Source organism: Neophocaena asiaeorientalis, unplaced genomic scaffold, assembly GCF_003031525.2.
Source record: "Neophocaena asiaeorientalis asiaeorientalis breed wild unplaced genomic scaffold, Neophocaena_asiaeorientalis_V1.1 scaffold327, whole genome shotgun sequence".
NCBI lineage: Eukaryota > Metazoa > Chordata > Mammalia > Artiodactyla > Phocoenidae > Neophocaena > Neophocaena asiaeorientalis.
In genome coordinates this window covers 3,566,537-3,581,772 of record NW_020174560.1, presented here as the reverse complement: position 1 = coordinate 3,581,772, position 15,236 = coordinate 3,566,537, and the positions used below count along the sequence as shown (strand labels likewise).

The 15,236-nt window shown below is 53.3% G+C and overlaps 1 protein-coding gene across 2 annotated transcripts in view; it reads right to left on the bottom strand.

The window, feature by feature from the left end:
* Positions 1–15,236, bottom strand: part of MSI2 (musashi RNA binding protein 2) — a 384,024-nt gene that overhangs the window by 65,317 nt on the left and 303,471 nt on the right. For both annotated transcript variants that reach the window (XM_024757692.1, XM_024757693.1), the window contains one exon: positions 9,896–9,978. In XM_024757692.1, coding sequence (XP_024613460.1) covers positions 9,896–9,978 — 83 coding nt within the window. The remainder of the gene's footprint in view (positions 1–9,895; positions 9,979–15,236) is intronic.

The following is a 15,236-nucleotide window of genomic DNA, read 5'->3' as shown; positions in this document are numbered from 1 at the left end:
GCCCCGGGGCGGGCGGGGGCTTGGGGGCCGGGGGGGGATGGCTCGTGGCTTCTGCTGTGGGCACCATCGTTCTGGGGAGCTTCCCAAAAGACACGGACACCTGACCACCGGCATCTCCTCTGACTCAAGCTGCACCCCCTCCCCAGCCAGGCCCCGGTGGGCTCCAGGCCAGTACTGCCTCTCTGAAGCCCCAAGCGGACCATCTCCTGCAGCCCCCAGGCTCTGAGCGGAAGGGCGATGACACTCAGGTATAAAGATGCTGGGGTCCTGCCCCAAGCCAGCAGCTCCCCAGGCTCTCTAGTGAGGCAGGTGGGGTGAGCTGCACCCCAGAAACCACACACAGCCGCCCACTGTGGTATCCCCCATCACAGCCCTTCTTCCTCCTGCCCGCTGCTCTCTCTTGCCCTCTCTGCTAGTCACAAGCCTTTCTGGAGACTCCAGGAGGGTGGACCCTTCACGGGGCTCTTGCCCTCAAGGATCCTGCAGAGCAGGACAAAGCCTAGACAAGCTCCTTGGGAAGGAACTGAGTCTACTGTCCCGCTCCACGCATGGTGCCCAGAGCCGGCCTCGAGAGCACGGCGGCTACAGCATGCGCTAGAGAACGTGCAAACGAAGATGAGGGCCCTTCCCCCACCATCACTCAGAGTTTCAGGACGGCAGCTGGGTGAACGCCGGGCCTGAGACACCATCACGCCGGGGGCAGCAACCACACCCTGGAAATCCTGGCAGCCGCCCTGGGAAGACCCAGCCCTCGACTCCAGCGGGAAAGGGCATCCAGCCATCTGGCCATACCTGCACCTTACCAGTGCCAGCTCTTGTGCCCTCTGCCAATGCAGAGAGGACCCCCAGACATCTCCATCAGACACTGTCCTTGTAGACGGAGCAGCGTGCGGCCAAGCACCAGAGGACCCACTTGTATGGATAAGTTGTCTTGTTCCAATGCAAAGGGGTCCTCACAGATAGGGGACGCCCCCCAATGGAGTCTAAGGAAGAGGGGGTTACTGTGCAAACCGAAATGGAAATGCCAGCCTGGGAAGTGAAGGAGGCCAGCAGAAACGTCTACCTTCAAAGGACACACGCTTGCTATAAGTGGCCCAGACCCATTCGTGACAAGCACTGAGAGTCCCACCGGACATAGAATCTTGACTCCCCTCTCTGGGCAGCAGAGTTACTCTGGAGAAGAAGGAACACGGTGTGTATTGAGCACTGCCCACATGCAAGGCGTAGTCACGACATCCTCGTGTGTGTGTGTGTCTCTGTGTATACATATATTATATAATGCAGAATATGTCAAGACACATACATGTAACACACATAAAGCACAGCGCCTGGCACACAGAAGTCCTCCAAGCATGCCCAGTGTTCTCGACACCCTCACTAATCGACTCCCCATTTCCTCCGTGAGTTGGCCTGACTCACCCCATGGGTAGAGTAGAAAAGGAAACTGAGGCTTCGAAGAAGGATTTGTCCAAGGTCACAAAGCCAGATAATGACAAAGCTAGGATTCAATCCTAGGTCCTCCAATTCAAAACCCCTGTCCCCACCTCTCGGCCTCTGGCCAGCCCTTCCCTACCTCCCTCTATCCACCCGTCAAGGCCCATTCAGAAGTTGTTCCTCCCACAAGGCCATCCCCGATCCTAGTTCCAGAATTAATTTCCCCACCACATCCGGGACTAATTTCCTCTGCTCAGTATTTTATTAAAATCAGCGATGGCGAAGTGAAAACAGTCATAAACCAATACCATTAGCACCTCCTACTCAGCAGGCAGGGCTGGGTGGGGACACAGATGAATTCAGGATGTCGCTCAGAGTCTGGGCAAGGAATGGAGAGGAGCTGGTCCCTAACCCTGTCCGGAGACACATGCCCAGTGTCACCGCAGCCTCCAAGGGGTGCCCAGATCCAAGGGGGCCTTGTCCTGCAGCCCAGCCTAGAGGCTAAGGTCCCTGGTTTTGTCTCTGCTCCACTGCCAGCTCTGAGCTGGGACCAGCTGCCTGACTTCCCTGTACCTCAATTTTCTCATCTGTATAACAGAGTAACAGCAATGCCCACCCCACAGGGCTGCAGTGAGCTAAGAAATTAAACCAGCTAATCCTATAAGTGCTCGCGCTGGATAAAGTTAGCTGGGTCACACCTGACTGTCCTCCACATGGAACCTAGGTGCGAGCCTTTCAAGGTGATAAAGCTAGTTCACATCTGCGCTTAAAACGTAAATCCCAAAGCCTGGGGAGCACAGCGGAAGGGAGAAAGTGGCCGCCACCCCGCAGGCTGGGAGATCGGGCATGCTGCCACGAACTTTCTCCCTGACCTCCGCAACCTGCTGGCCGGATAGGCCCGTCTTCCTGCTTTCATCAGCAAGGTGTGCTGAGGGAGCTTCCCAGGCTGCACTATTTGGGGAAAAAGCTGATGGTGGCAGCAGCAGCTGTTTTTTTGTTGTTTTTTTTTTAAATTTCTGGGAACCTGCAAGGGCATTTCAAAGTGAAAAGAAACCTCAGCCTCCAGCAGGTGCCCAAATTCTGCCACAAGACGCGTGTTTATCCCAGTCTGTGGTGGGCTTTGCCAGAGACCCTGCCCAGGCCTAATTTCATTTCTCAATTCAAAAGAAAAGAAAAGAAAAGGGCAGCTTGGGCATCAGCTCACACGTCCCCGGGAAGTCGGGCAGGGCAAGTGAGTGCAGTCAAAGGCCCCAGAGAAGGGGAGCAGAGCAGCCTCTTCCAGGCGTCTCCAGGCCCCCTCCCGACCCTGTACCCCCTGGGAGGCAGGGGTAGCACACATGGAAAAGCCCAGAGGCCTTCGGCACTGAGATACTGAGAAGGATGCTCCGCTCTCCCCAGCCCCACTGCAATGACCTCACCAGAGGACAGATGAAGGGCAAACGAGCCAGAGCTCAGGCAATGGGGAGGCCACCTCCCTGCAGGCCAAATTACTTCTGCCTAAAGAGCAACAGACATTTACCACCCAACCACCGCAGCCCTCCCCGCTGCCTTCCCCCACTTCCCTCAACACAGAGATCCCGCTGCTCGCACAACAGAGCTGGTACAAACAGCTGATACACAAACAGCACGCGTGGAGGGGTGCGCACGCATGCGTGATGGGGGGTGGGCGGGGGAAGGACCGCTCCCTCTCCCACGTAAACACGAGATTCATTTATTAGGTGCCTCTCTGGCGTTTCCTTTTTTTTTTTGCCTTCATCCTGCTTGTTTAATGTTACATTTGACGTTCTCATTTTATAGATGGCAACAGAGTCAGAATGGATGGCTAAAATTAGCTTACGAGTAAGAATGACGCTACAAATAGGATGGTGAACGCAGAAGCCTAGTTAATTCCACCCACATTACCTCCCCCCTCCATGCCCCCCACTTTTGGGCTGGTGCCCAACTGAGCTCTCAGGCCTCAGGCTGAGGAGGGGCAGCTGGAGGGAGGGGAAGCATGCTGGGTCACTGGGGCACCCTGCCGGGGCCAGCACCCACCCCAGCCTGGGGCCTCCGCGGACCACCTGACCCAGCACCACAGTCCCGAGTCCAAGAGGCCAACCCAGGACTCTGCTGATCTCTCGTCCTCCTGCCCCCTCCCACCCAGAAGCCCCCGTTCTGGGGGTTAATCCCCCAACTGTGCCCCAGCTGAAGGTGGCAGGCCTGAGATCCCACCAGGCTTTGACCTTAGGAGTGGGGTTTTTGTAACCTCTCCAAAGGATGACTAAGCGGAAGTGTCCGAGTCAGCTTCTCTGGGACCTAGAAAATCACATCTGCCGGGGCCCTTCTGCTCTGCTCTGCAGGCTGTGTGCCTTCCCCTCTCCTGTGGGACCCCCCCCCCGCCCCTTTCCCCTCTCCTGTGGGACCCCGCCCCCGCCCCCCGGCCCCCTGGGCCAGAGCATCAGGAGTACCCACACTCACCCCCTCCTGCCCTGGAGACTCAGGTCCCAGACCTGCCCAGGTCTGCACACCTGCATTTTACTGACTTGAAATCTGTCCAGGACCGCCTTACCTTATGAGTACATCTTTGTTCAGTATAATGATTCTAAGAATAATGATAGCGGTGATGATGATAACGAGGGTAAGAAGACTTATCACTTTGATAGAGCGTGCTATGGTCTGGTAAAACCCTTCACAAGTCCGAGTTCCAGCAGTCTCTATGGTAGGTGACACATTACCTGTCTTACGGAGAGGAGGGCCGAAGTACAGAAGCCAAGTAACTTGCCCAAGGTCACAATGAGTAGCAATTAGTGGCTGCACTGTGGGGCATGCAGCAGTGAGGGGTTCGTGGCACCACTGCCGGGAAGGCCTCTTGGATTGACAGCACTCCATGCTGAACGTTCCTTCACTCCCCACCTGCTCAGTGCTTGGAGCCCTCTAAGAATGAAGGCGCTGCTACTTTCCGTAACTAGTAAAACGCTGACTCGATAGTAGTGAGCCTCGGTGACCACTTGGCTGACAGCCTTTCCTTGGGCCCATTGAGATAAGCAGACCGCCTCCTCTGAGCTGTATCAGTTTAGGTCAGGAGTAGAAAACTACGGCCCATAGGCCAAGTCAAGTAGCCACTTACTTTTGTAAATAAGGTTTTACTTCAACATAGCCATGCCCACCATTTACACACCATTCGTGGCTGCTTTTTGCCCTATGATGGCAGAGTCGAGCAGTTGTGACAAAGACGTAGAGCCTTTGAGGCTTAATATACTTACTATCTGGCCCTTTACAAAAAATTTGCTGGTGCCCGGCTTAGGCCAAATGGAGGAAACTTGCGGTCACTAAGGAGGTTTTCAGGAAGGCCTGTTCCTTCAAGGCTACCAGATTATACACCCGACAACAGAGCAGGCCAAGACCTCCCAGGGCCAGAAACTGAACCAGCACTTCCAATAAGCTGCCAAAGGCAGTGGCCATCATCCGTCCCATCTTTCGGAGGAGGAAACAGGTACAGACAGGTGGGGTACTTGCTGGGTCACAAGATAACCAGTGGTGGGTCTGGGATTCGGGCTTGGGCAAGTCCTGGGTGTTTCTAAATGACCCGGCAGGTCCCAACTTGGGCACAAGGACACGTGACATCACTCAAGGATCCAGCCCATCACCCACTGGATGAGCCTCACACACCTTCAGTCAACACTCCGAGACCCGAATCAGAGGGGAGGCCGCGACACTGAGAGCTTCCTTGGGAGGAGATCTGGTCTCTGAACACACAGGGAGTGTGCAGTGGTGCCAAGAGTCCCAGGCTGGCCTGGTGATCCCGGGCCAGGCCAGCTCGGCTGGCTCCATGCTCTTCCGGCCTCAGGCCCCTCAGAAGAGTTCTTTCCTTCTGACACTGGATGGATGATTTGTGACCCAACCCCCCACGTCATCTCATTAGCAGTGATCCTCGCCAGTGCATTCAGACTTCAACGTGCGTACAAATCACTGCGGATTTGTCAAAATACAGATTCTGATTCAGTATATCAGGGGTGGGGCCTGACATTCTGCATTCCTAACAAGCGTGCCAACTGCTTAGCCATTTTCATAAATTGGATCACCTTAAAGGAACAAGGAAAAGGCCTTTTTAAAGGAATTCTATAGTGATCCTTATGTAAAGCAAGTAAAAACTCATCCTTATATTTGCCAGTCAAATCAGTCCAGATTTTTCAATGATGAGGTTTGTCTCAGGTGGCAGCAGGGTAGAGTGGGAAGGACCCAGGGCTGGAGCCAGAATGACACAGGTTCAAATCCCTGCTCTGCCCTTAGAGCCATGGGCTGTGGAAGTCCCTTCACGGTTCTGAGCGCTACTGTCCCCCTCTCTACAATGGGACGATGACCTCGTGCATGTAAGCTGCTGGCACAGTGCCTGGTGACCGCCGATGTCCTGCTGTGGATCACAAGTGCCCCTGCCTGGCCCCTTTCTAAATGTACCCCGAGTTCTCACCCGGTGAGGTGGGCGTCGCCTCCGACTCCTTGGAGATGGGGGCTGGGCCAGGCCTCTGAGGGGCCTGGCAGGTCTCTGTCAATTCCCACCTGCCTCCCCGCAGTGCCAGGAGGCACTGGGAGGCTGTGCTGGTGACCAATCAGGCAAGTGTCCCCGCTGCTTCAATCAGGGCCGGCGGCGGGAGGGATGTGTCACTACCGCACCAGCGCCGGCTCGCTGAGTGTCCGGGGAGGAGCCCCCTCCGGACGGTCACCAGGCGGCCCTGCGTGCGCACCCGTGTGTTTACTGTAAAGGAGCCATGTTCGCGCTGTGCCCTGACTGTGCCAGGTCGGAGGACGGGGCTGAGTCTCATCGGTCAGGCCCTGAGCTCCGGTGGCAGCCTGCTGCCCCCGTGCCCCTTGCTCACCTGCCTCTGGGGGGTGGGGGAGATGCCTGTGGCCGGCAGGGACCCCTTAGAAGCTCGGCCCTTCTTCCCAGCCGGGAATCCAGCCCCGAGCGAGCCTATGTCCTTTGCCCTTCTCTTAGGAGAACTTGGAACCACCCAAGCCACGGCACGGCTGTCTGGGAGGGGTGGTCAGTGGCCTTGGAAGGCTGTAGCCCAGTGAGATGACCCTTCAGGTCTCTTTCAGCCTGGAGAACGGGGAATAGCCTGCTGGGTACCAACGTGAGCTCTGGACCTTAGCTTTCTGGGCTTGAAAGCCGCTGCTGCCACTCGCTGGCCGTGTGGCTCTGAGCAAGCTGCTTAAGTCCTGTCTCTGCCTCACCTTGCTGATCAGTTAAATGGGGATGATAATTAGTACCTACATCAGATGTGGGCGATAGTCAAATGACGTACATAAGGCAAACACTCAGCAAAGCACAGAGTTAGCTCTCAAAAATACTGGCTATTCATAGGATCTCGTGTGGGAGCACCAGGTGGGGCTCTCTGCCCATCCCCCTGCCACCACCGCCACGGAGGCGGCCTCCTTAAGGCCAGGCCTCTACGCTGGCAGTGGGGGTGTGTCAGTTCCTGCGGTCCCGGCTTCCCCGCTCCTCCGCAGCCAGAAGCATTCGTGCCTGCTGCTGGCTGTCCTGGACGTCAGGGAAGGGCCCTCATTTTAACAAACGTCCAGGAGATTCACCAACCAAATTAGATGGGCAATGGCTTTGGGAAGGATAACGTGCCTCACTGTCACGTGGTCCCTCCCCCAATCCTTTATTCGTCACACAATTATTTATACAGGGCCTACTGAGTGCCAGGGACACGAGGACTGGGTTAAGAACCAGAAGAGCTGGATTCAAGTCCTATCTTTGTGACTCGTCATCAGTGAGACCTCTCCTCTCTGTGAATATGAGAAAATGGTAGCTCCAAGGACTCTGTGGGAACGGAGTGGGGGGGGGGTCCCCGAAGCTCTCTGTTCCTGCCCAATTCACAGAGAGACTGTGGGGCTTCCGGGAGAGCTGTCTTTACAGTTTCGAACCACAGTCCAGTTTACACAACACTCCTACATGCGTTCTCACAACCGCCCCTGTTTCTGCTTGGCAGTCTCTGAGTTCTCAGTCTTTCCAATCTCTCATTTGAATTCTGTCCATAGCACAGTTTAAATTCATTTCCTTTTCTTTGGGCCTCAGAAGTAGAAACCAATATCACAGAATCCAAAGCAATTCAGGGTTCGGGCTTCCCAACCCATGCGCTTCACATTCCACCCTTCGGAGGAGGAGAGCTTGCCGGAGAAGTCCTTTCATCGATGGCGATGTGGACCATGGCAAGAGCTAACGTATATCAAGCCTGACCCTGCGCTTTTGCCTGTGGTATCTCCTCCAGGCCCCAGCCACCCCACGAGGTGGTCATCACAGGCCCTGTGACCAGCAGTGACCCGCTGCTTCTCTCTCCCAGTACCTCTAAGTTCCCCTTTAGGGCCTGTACCTGGTGGGGGTGGGCTAGGCACCTGCAGTGACGCCTCCATGGGCTTCTGTGTTCCGGACCACTGCACCCCCAACCCATTCCTCCTGCCTACTTCCATTTCGGCTTCTTCTCTTAAAGAACAACTACCAGCCCCAGATTCGAAAGAAAAGAGAAACCTCACACTTTGCACACAACTACCTGCACCTGCCATAGTCGGCCTCCACCTGAGTGGAAAAGAAGGTGACAAGTGTGAAAGATCGGGGACAATGGCTGCAAACCTCTCTGGCTTCAGGCCAGCCCACCGGTTACCTTTCTGGGGCTGGAACTCTTACCTTCTGATTGTCCCCCACGTCATCTGGGGATTCGCCTCCCCACTTCCAAGCTCAAACAATCGTCTGTACAGTTCACCTGGCAGCCAGTACCTCAAGGCCTGTGCTCCTTCACTATCTGGGTGGCCCTGGGGCATATCCCCTGGGCCTCTGTTTCCCCACGGGAACAGTGGGGAGAAGAAAGCCCTTTCCCACTTTGTGTCTCAGGCTAGTTGCCAAGCCAGTCAACGGTGAAGGGCCGCACATATGCATCTGTGGCAGCACAGCGAGGCCTCTCGCCAGTCTACACCGGGCTTTCCCGATGAACCGTGAAGTTAAGTCCTGCCAGGACAGGCATGGAGGCTGCCAGCGCCCTGGGCTGCCCCGGCAGCCCTCAAGTGGAGTCCGTCAATACTGGCCTGGCTAGGAGAGACAAGGTCTCCGGGCACTGGAAGCAGGTTTCCCTTTAAGCCTCCTGTCTCTCTAGACCTGGGTTATTCCTACACACTCATCTCCCCTGTACCATTTCAATGCCTGAGCTGACGCCTCCATACCACAGAACGCAAAGAAATAGTATTTTCGTTTCAGACGAAGATAATGGCTAGGAACAATACGAACATTGTCACTGTAGTGCCCTGGGAAAAAATCAGCAAGTCAAATATCGAATCAGGCCTGTAGCACCACATACTAAGCAGATTGCTTTGATCGTATCCATGCTAAAAGCTCTATTATTTAATTTAAAGTCAGTGAACACATATCAGACCAATATACAACGTGTATCTGAATGCATGTTTCAGAAGCAAAGGAATGTTTTGACTAAAGGAAGAAAATATCAAAGTTACAGCTGCAAGTGAACACAAATTTGCCCTCCCTCTTCTCTTGGGGCTGGAGGTGCTGCTGGCCAAACAAAATGTTTTGGCTCTCAAGGATCTGCTTATGGCTCCAGAAACACCTGCTGAGCTCCCATTTTTTCTGGAACCAACAAGGGAAGGGGTTTCTCACCCACCTACTAAATTTGAAGAAGGGAGTTTGAGACCTCAAGTCGGCCTGCATGAGCTGCACATGGTATGGCGCCCTCTGGTGGCCATTCCTCTGGTAGGCCTGCTGCCCACCCCCCCACCACCAAACTTCAATGATCCAACCCCCTCCCTGTTGAGGGTGCCCTGCCGGGAAAAGGACTTTAAAGGGCCAAAAGGAGGCCAGAGCGGCTAATCATGAGGGTAAAACCATCTAGCTGATCGGAAGGGAAGAACGTTAACTACCCAGCAGGGCCCAAAGAGAGAGAGACTCTTATACATGAAGATAAAACTTCATATATAAGATAGACCCCCTCAAAAGCCAATCTAAACAGCAAATGCATACCCTAAGCCAGGTGTCAGCAAATTACAACCTGCAGGTCAACTGCCCCCCGCTCCCCCTTTTGCAGAGCCCAAGAGTTAGGAATGATTTTTTACATTTTTAAATGGCAATCAATCAATAAAAATTCGTGACATGTGAAAATTGCATGAGATTTCAGTTTCAGTGTCCCTAAACAAAGCTTTATTGAAACACAGCCCTGCTTATTCATGTATATATTGTGTGTGCATGTTTTGTAGCTGGACAGTCAGTTGTATGGCCGGCAAAGCTGAAAATATATCCTATTTGGCCCTTTACAGAAAAAGCTTGTCAACTCCTGCCATTCACAGAGCTGAACCGTTAGTCTGGTCCCTAGGCCCACCCTGCCCACCTTCTAGCATGGCCAAGCTGCAGCAGTCTGCAGGACAAAGGGTGTATATGGGGGAAGGGAGGCATCACATTTCAGCGCAACCCCTACCAACTTACCATTTTATTATTGATTTCATGGAAATGAATCTCACAGACTTTCTCCACAACGTCTTCATTCTCAAAAGTGACAAAGCCAAACCCTAAAGGAAAAAGGAGGGGGAAAAAGACAGAGAGGAGAGGTGAGTTCAGTTCCCTTTGGCCCGCACGTCTTTCTTTGATGTCCTGTGGTGGTGACAGGCTCCTGGGATGAGGGCAGATGGATCCCTGGGAAGGGCCTCCAGCTTGAGGAAACGATTTCTAATTTGTACAGAGCACCCTTCCAACAGTGAGGAAAAGTTAATGATTTCGTCCCCCAGGCGGCGGGCACATGTGGTTTACATTTGCCCGGAAGCAAACAAGAAATTTACTTGTCTGTTATTTACAAGGGTCAGAGCCTGCGGCTCATGGCAGGAGGCAGGCGGGTGGGGGACGACCATGGCGGATCACCGCGGGGCCACACTTGCCCCTTCCGTGATTGAATGGCCAGCCCTTGGGTCGGCCTCCAGACGGAGGCGGTTATTTGTCCTTTTCTTCCTGAATTACTTCCTCTAATACCTCATCAGGACATCCTGAGGCCTGGAAGAAACTATTAAAAGTTTCAGGCCTCTGTTCTGCGTAGGCATCCTTTTTCTACTGCTGCTTCAAAAGCGCTGCGGATTTGGGGCAGTTTAAGACTGTTTGATGCCTGCTGTCAGCCTGTCAGCTATGCACAGTATTTACTCGGCTGGAGACAGGCTTTGCTAGGCAAGCTGCACTGAAGAATTTTGGCAGGCGCCCGCTGCTCAGCATCCTGAGTGCCTCTCGCTACCCTCCTGCCCCTCGCTTTCTTCTCCTCCCGCCCCCGACTGGGTTCCAGCACGCTGCCCCATCTGTGACCCCACTCGGTAAGCACCGCTTTGACACACAGACCCACTCACAGGATGGCACCCTGCCTCGGATGAAACAGGATGAAACGCAGCTGCAGTGAACACATGCAGGAGCACAGACACCCTGAGGGGGAGGCAGCAGACCTGGGCTCCAGTTCTGACTTTGCATCGAACTTATGTGTCATCCTGGGAAGCCCCTTCCCCCCTGAGCCTCAAGGTTTGAGACTGGACTCTGGGTCCCCCCTCAGGTCACAACCCAAATCTCTGCTATGGACTGAATGTTTGTGTTCCCTCAAATTCACACATTGAAATCCTATGCTAACGTGATGGTGTTTGGAGGTGGGCCTTTGGGGGGACATTTAGGTCACGAGGGTGGAGGCCTCATGAGTGGGATTAGTGCCCTTATACAAGACATGAGAGAGCCTGTTTTCTCCGCCCTCTGCCATAGGAGGATACAGTAAGACAGCTGTTTGTAAACCAGGAAGAGGGCCTTCACCAAAAACCTGACCATGCTGGCACCCTGATCTTGGACTTTAAGCCTCCAGAACTGTGAGAAATAAATTTCTGTTGTTTGTAAGCCTCCCAGTCTATGGCACTTTGTAATAGCAGCTCCGCTGACCAAGATACTATCTTCCGCAAAGATATGAGCCTGGCGGAACGCAAGTCTGGGCACACCAACCAGGAACACAAAAATCAGAACGGCTCTTTTTGTATACGATAATTAGTGCTTCCTGTCAATGAATACAAATACAGATGCTCCCTTTTTAAGCTTTTGTGTCTATTCTGGGCCCCAGAAATCCCAGGTGGGGAGAGAATCTCTGAAGACCCTCTTTTCTCCAACCTCCAATTCTACCACCCCCACCTTCTAAGGAACAGCAGGGAATAGGGAGCTGAGGGCACCGCAAACCTATATTACAGCTCCTGCAGGATCTAGAAGATTCCTCGGGAAAGGAATGGAAAAGGCCACTCCCCGCTCTCAAACAATTTCCAGTAAAACAGAGGGCTAGGATGACCACAGAATCGGCAATCACGATCCTTACGATGATATGTAATTTATTACCACACACCAAATACCAGGTTGGTATTCCCCACCTACACAGCCCATGCCCAGCCCACTACAGACACGTAAGGCTGGAGGTCAGACCCGTCGTGAGGGGCACACGCAAGCGTTCGCTGCACAGGGTCAAAGTTGGCAAGTTTCTCCCAGTTTGGTCCTGGACAAGCTGGGTCTTTGGACACAATGATTTTCTGTTTAAAATGAGGCCCAACAGGAAACCTCTCACTAGGTATTTACACACCCTCTAAACCGGGTCCCTGCAGAGAGAGCTACAACGCCGACCTTCTCTTTGGCCCTTGGTCCCGTGTGTTATGTGCAGAATGGGACAAGACCACACCCAGAGGCAAGTCTCCGAATGATTTCTCTTTGGGCTTTGCTGTGTTGGCTCCCGAAGCCCCCCTTCAAAGGGGCCTGAAAACCATCGGTGAAACTCTCACCCAGGCTGGAACCCTTGCAGCACACGGAAGGGGACTGGCATTGTTTTGGTTAATCCCCTTTCTGGCCACCCTTCTAGAGCCCAGATCCTAGTAGGAGGGATTGAGATGCAATGCCTTCAAAAGGTCCTCCCTCAAAAGGGAAGGTGAGGTGGCAGAGCACAGGATGCAGGAATCTGCTAGCACTGGCTCCAAGGACAACGGCTGGGCTGGGGCCTCATTCTCTCTGGGTCCCCAGGAGGTACAGAGCCCCTAACACACAGCAGCTGGTGGCTGAGAATGACAGAACGAGTCATTTCTGCTTCTCTAGAGCCTGAGCATCTTGCTAATTGGTGTTACTGCCTCCCCCTCAAGACTGATTCAGCCCTTCTCTGGGCATAAACCGGCTCCCACCTGTGCCAGGCATCGTGGAGGACCCCGAGATCAACAAGGCAACATCCCTCTTCTCAAGCAATTCTCTCTCTAAAAGGCAGCGGTCAGAGGTTCCCCCTCAAGAGGATCATCTCTCCTGTGCAGACCTCACCCCTCCCTCTCGACCCTCACATCTAGCCTCTGGGTAAATCTGGGTCTCCTTTGTGTCTGAAGTTGCCCCTCTGGCCTGAACTCAGACTGAGGCAACATGCAAACCCCTAAACGAGCCAGGATGGGCCAGTTCTTAGGTAGGGAGAGAACCCCACTGCTAATTAGGGTGAATGCAATGGGCTGAACAGTGGCCCCCAAAAGGTATGTCCATGTCCTAACCCCTAGAACCTATGAATGTGACGTTATCGGGGAAAAAGGTTTTTGCAAACGTAGTTAAGTTCAGAATCTCAAGAAGAGATCATTGTGGATTTAGGGTGGGCCTGCCACCCAATGGCAGGTGTTCTTAAAAGAGAGAGGAGAGGTAGAAGTGAGACATAGAGGGAAGACATCCACGTGAAGACAGAGGCAGAGGTTGGAGCGATGCAGCCACAAGCCAAGGAATGCCGGGAGCCCCCAGGAGCTGGAAGAGGAACGGCTGTCCCCTAGAACCTGCAGAGGTAGCCTGGCCCTGCTGACAGCTTGATTTCAGACTTCTGGTCTCCAGAACTGTGAGAGAATAAATTTCTGTTGCATTAAGCCACTCAGTTGGTGGTAATCTGTTATGGCAGCCACTGCAAACTAAGACAGCAAGGTTGCAGGTTACGGCAGCCTCCACACAGGTGGGCAGGTCCCACCAGATCGCTCCAGCCAGACCAAAAACGCGCTTTGGATGGAAGGCAGGAAGAGTGTGGACGAATGAGGCAGACCCATCCGTGCCACCAGGAAAGAGCATGAGTCAGTTCCAGTCAAGGGCACCCCTCCAGGAGCCGGAGGACGGTGGTTGAACGTCACCTAGCTGCTGAGCACGTACTTGACCTGCAATAGCACCCAGGTAAGTCCAGTTACCTGGAGGCCACGGGTTGAGTTCCCCCGCCAAGGAAGCTGCTTTCCTGCTGTAGCCCACTCCTCCCTGGTCCACCGTGCAATAACTATCTGAACTCCAGGCCCAACACCACTCAGGACTCACTGTTGCCCCAATTTCCCATTCCCTGCCACTGCTCAGAGATGGGAAGAGATGTGGCAGAGCCGGCAGACAGGAATTAAAATGTAGACTGTCGCGCTGGGAAGGGAGGGGGCAGGACTCGCGGCGGTCACTTCAGATCCCGACTCCCTGCTGGTCCCTTCCCTAATCCCACAGAACTCAAAATTCGAGTATCACAAAAATGATTTTTCTGATCAAAGGAGAGAGCCTGGATTTGAAGCCTACGTACCATGGATGCATCACAGTTCAGCGATGTCAAGACTCATTTGCAGTATTTTAAAGATCTATATCGTTTCAACAGCCCTGTCTGTTGAGTCCAAAGAGAGAAAACAAACTTGATTGTGTCTAAAACATTTGTTCATTCCCTTTGGAGAAAGCAAAGAAGCAATGAAACACTTAACTATCAATAAACGTTATTCCTGAACGTATAGTCAGATGAATTGTCATTTACAATGAATTAGCAACTCAGTGGCGAACACCCCCGCCCCAAAAAAAACAATTAAACTGAGGAGTGAAGGGCAGAACAAGGAAGTCAGAAATCTGGGAGGGATGCGGTAGAGGGCGGGAAAAATCCTTTTTCGGCATCAAAGTCTTTTTCATTTTTGAAATTAATTTTTTATTGGGTAAAATATACGTAACATAAAACTTACCACTTTAACCATTCTTAAGTGTACAGGTCAGCGGTATGAAGTACATTCATGATGCTGTGCAACCATCGCCACTATCCAGCTCCAGAACTTTTCACCATCCCAGACTCGAACTCTGTACCCTGTAAGCGATAACTCTCCCTTCCTCCCTCTCTCAGCCCCCAGTAACTATTCTACCTTCCGTCTCTATGAAGTCGCCTGTTCTAGGTACTTTGTGTACTTGGAATCATACAGTCTGTCTTTTTGTGTCTGGCTTATTTCACCACGCATAATGTTTTCAAGGCATCAGTCTTTTGAACAATCTGCCGAATGTACAGATCCTACATGAGGCTCAGGGAGATCGAGTATTTCTGAGAAGGAGCGGGAAGGACTGATTTATTTCCCTCTCATTTTTTTCCAAAAGAGCCTCGCAGAGAATCAGAAATGGAGCCTCACGAAAGCCCATCAAGAAGCAGCATAGCAGCCAGGTGGAAGAAACACGCAGTTATCCTCGCTCAAAAGCGAGGACCAGGTAATGAGCTGCGAGCCTTAGGAGCGCCCCTTCACCTCTCTGGGCCTCACAGACGGCAGGACCGGGTGTGGTGCATGGGGGTGGGGTGGGGTCCTGCTCTTGTCCCCACCAAGGCAAGGACTTTGATGCACAGTGTCTACGGGGCCTCCAGCTCCACGAGGGCCCTTTGGGGTGCCCCTGTGAACACCCCTGCCCAGTGTCTCATCTCCCTTGGTCCTAAGGAGGTGCCACCCCAGAGCCAGAAAACACCTCCCTAGGCATTTAAAGTCACGAGCCGCCATCCAGTACGGAAGAGGAGCCC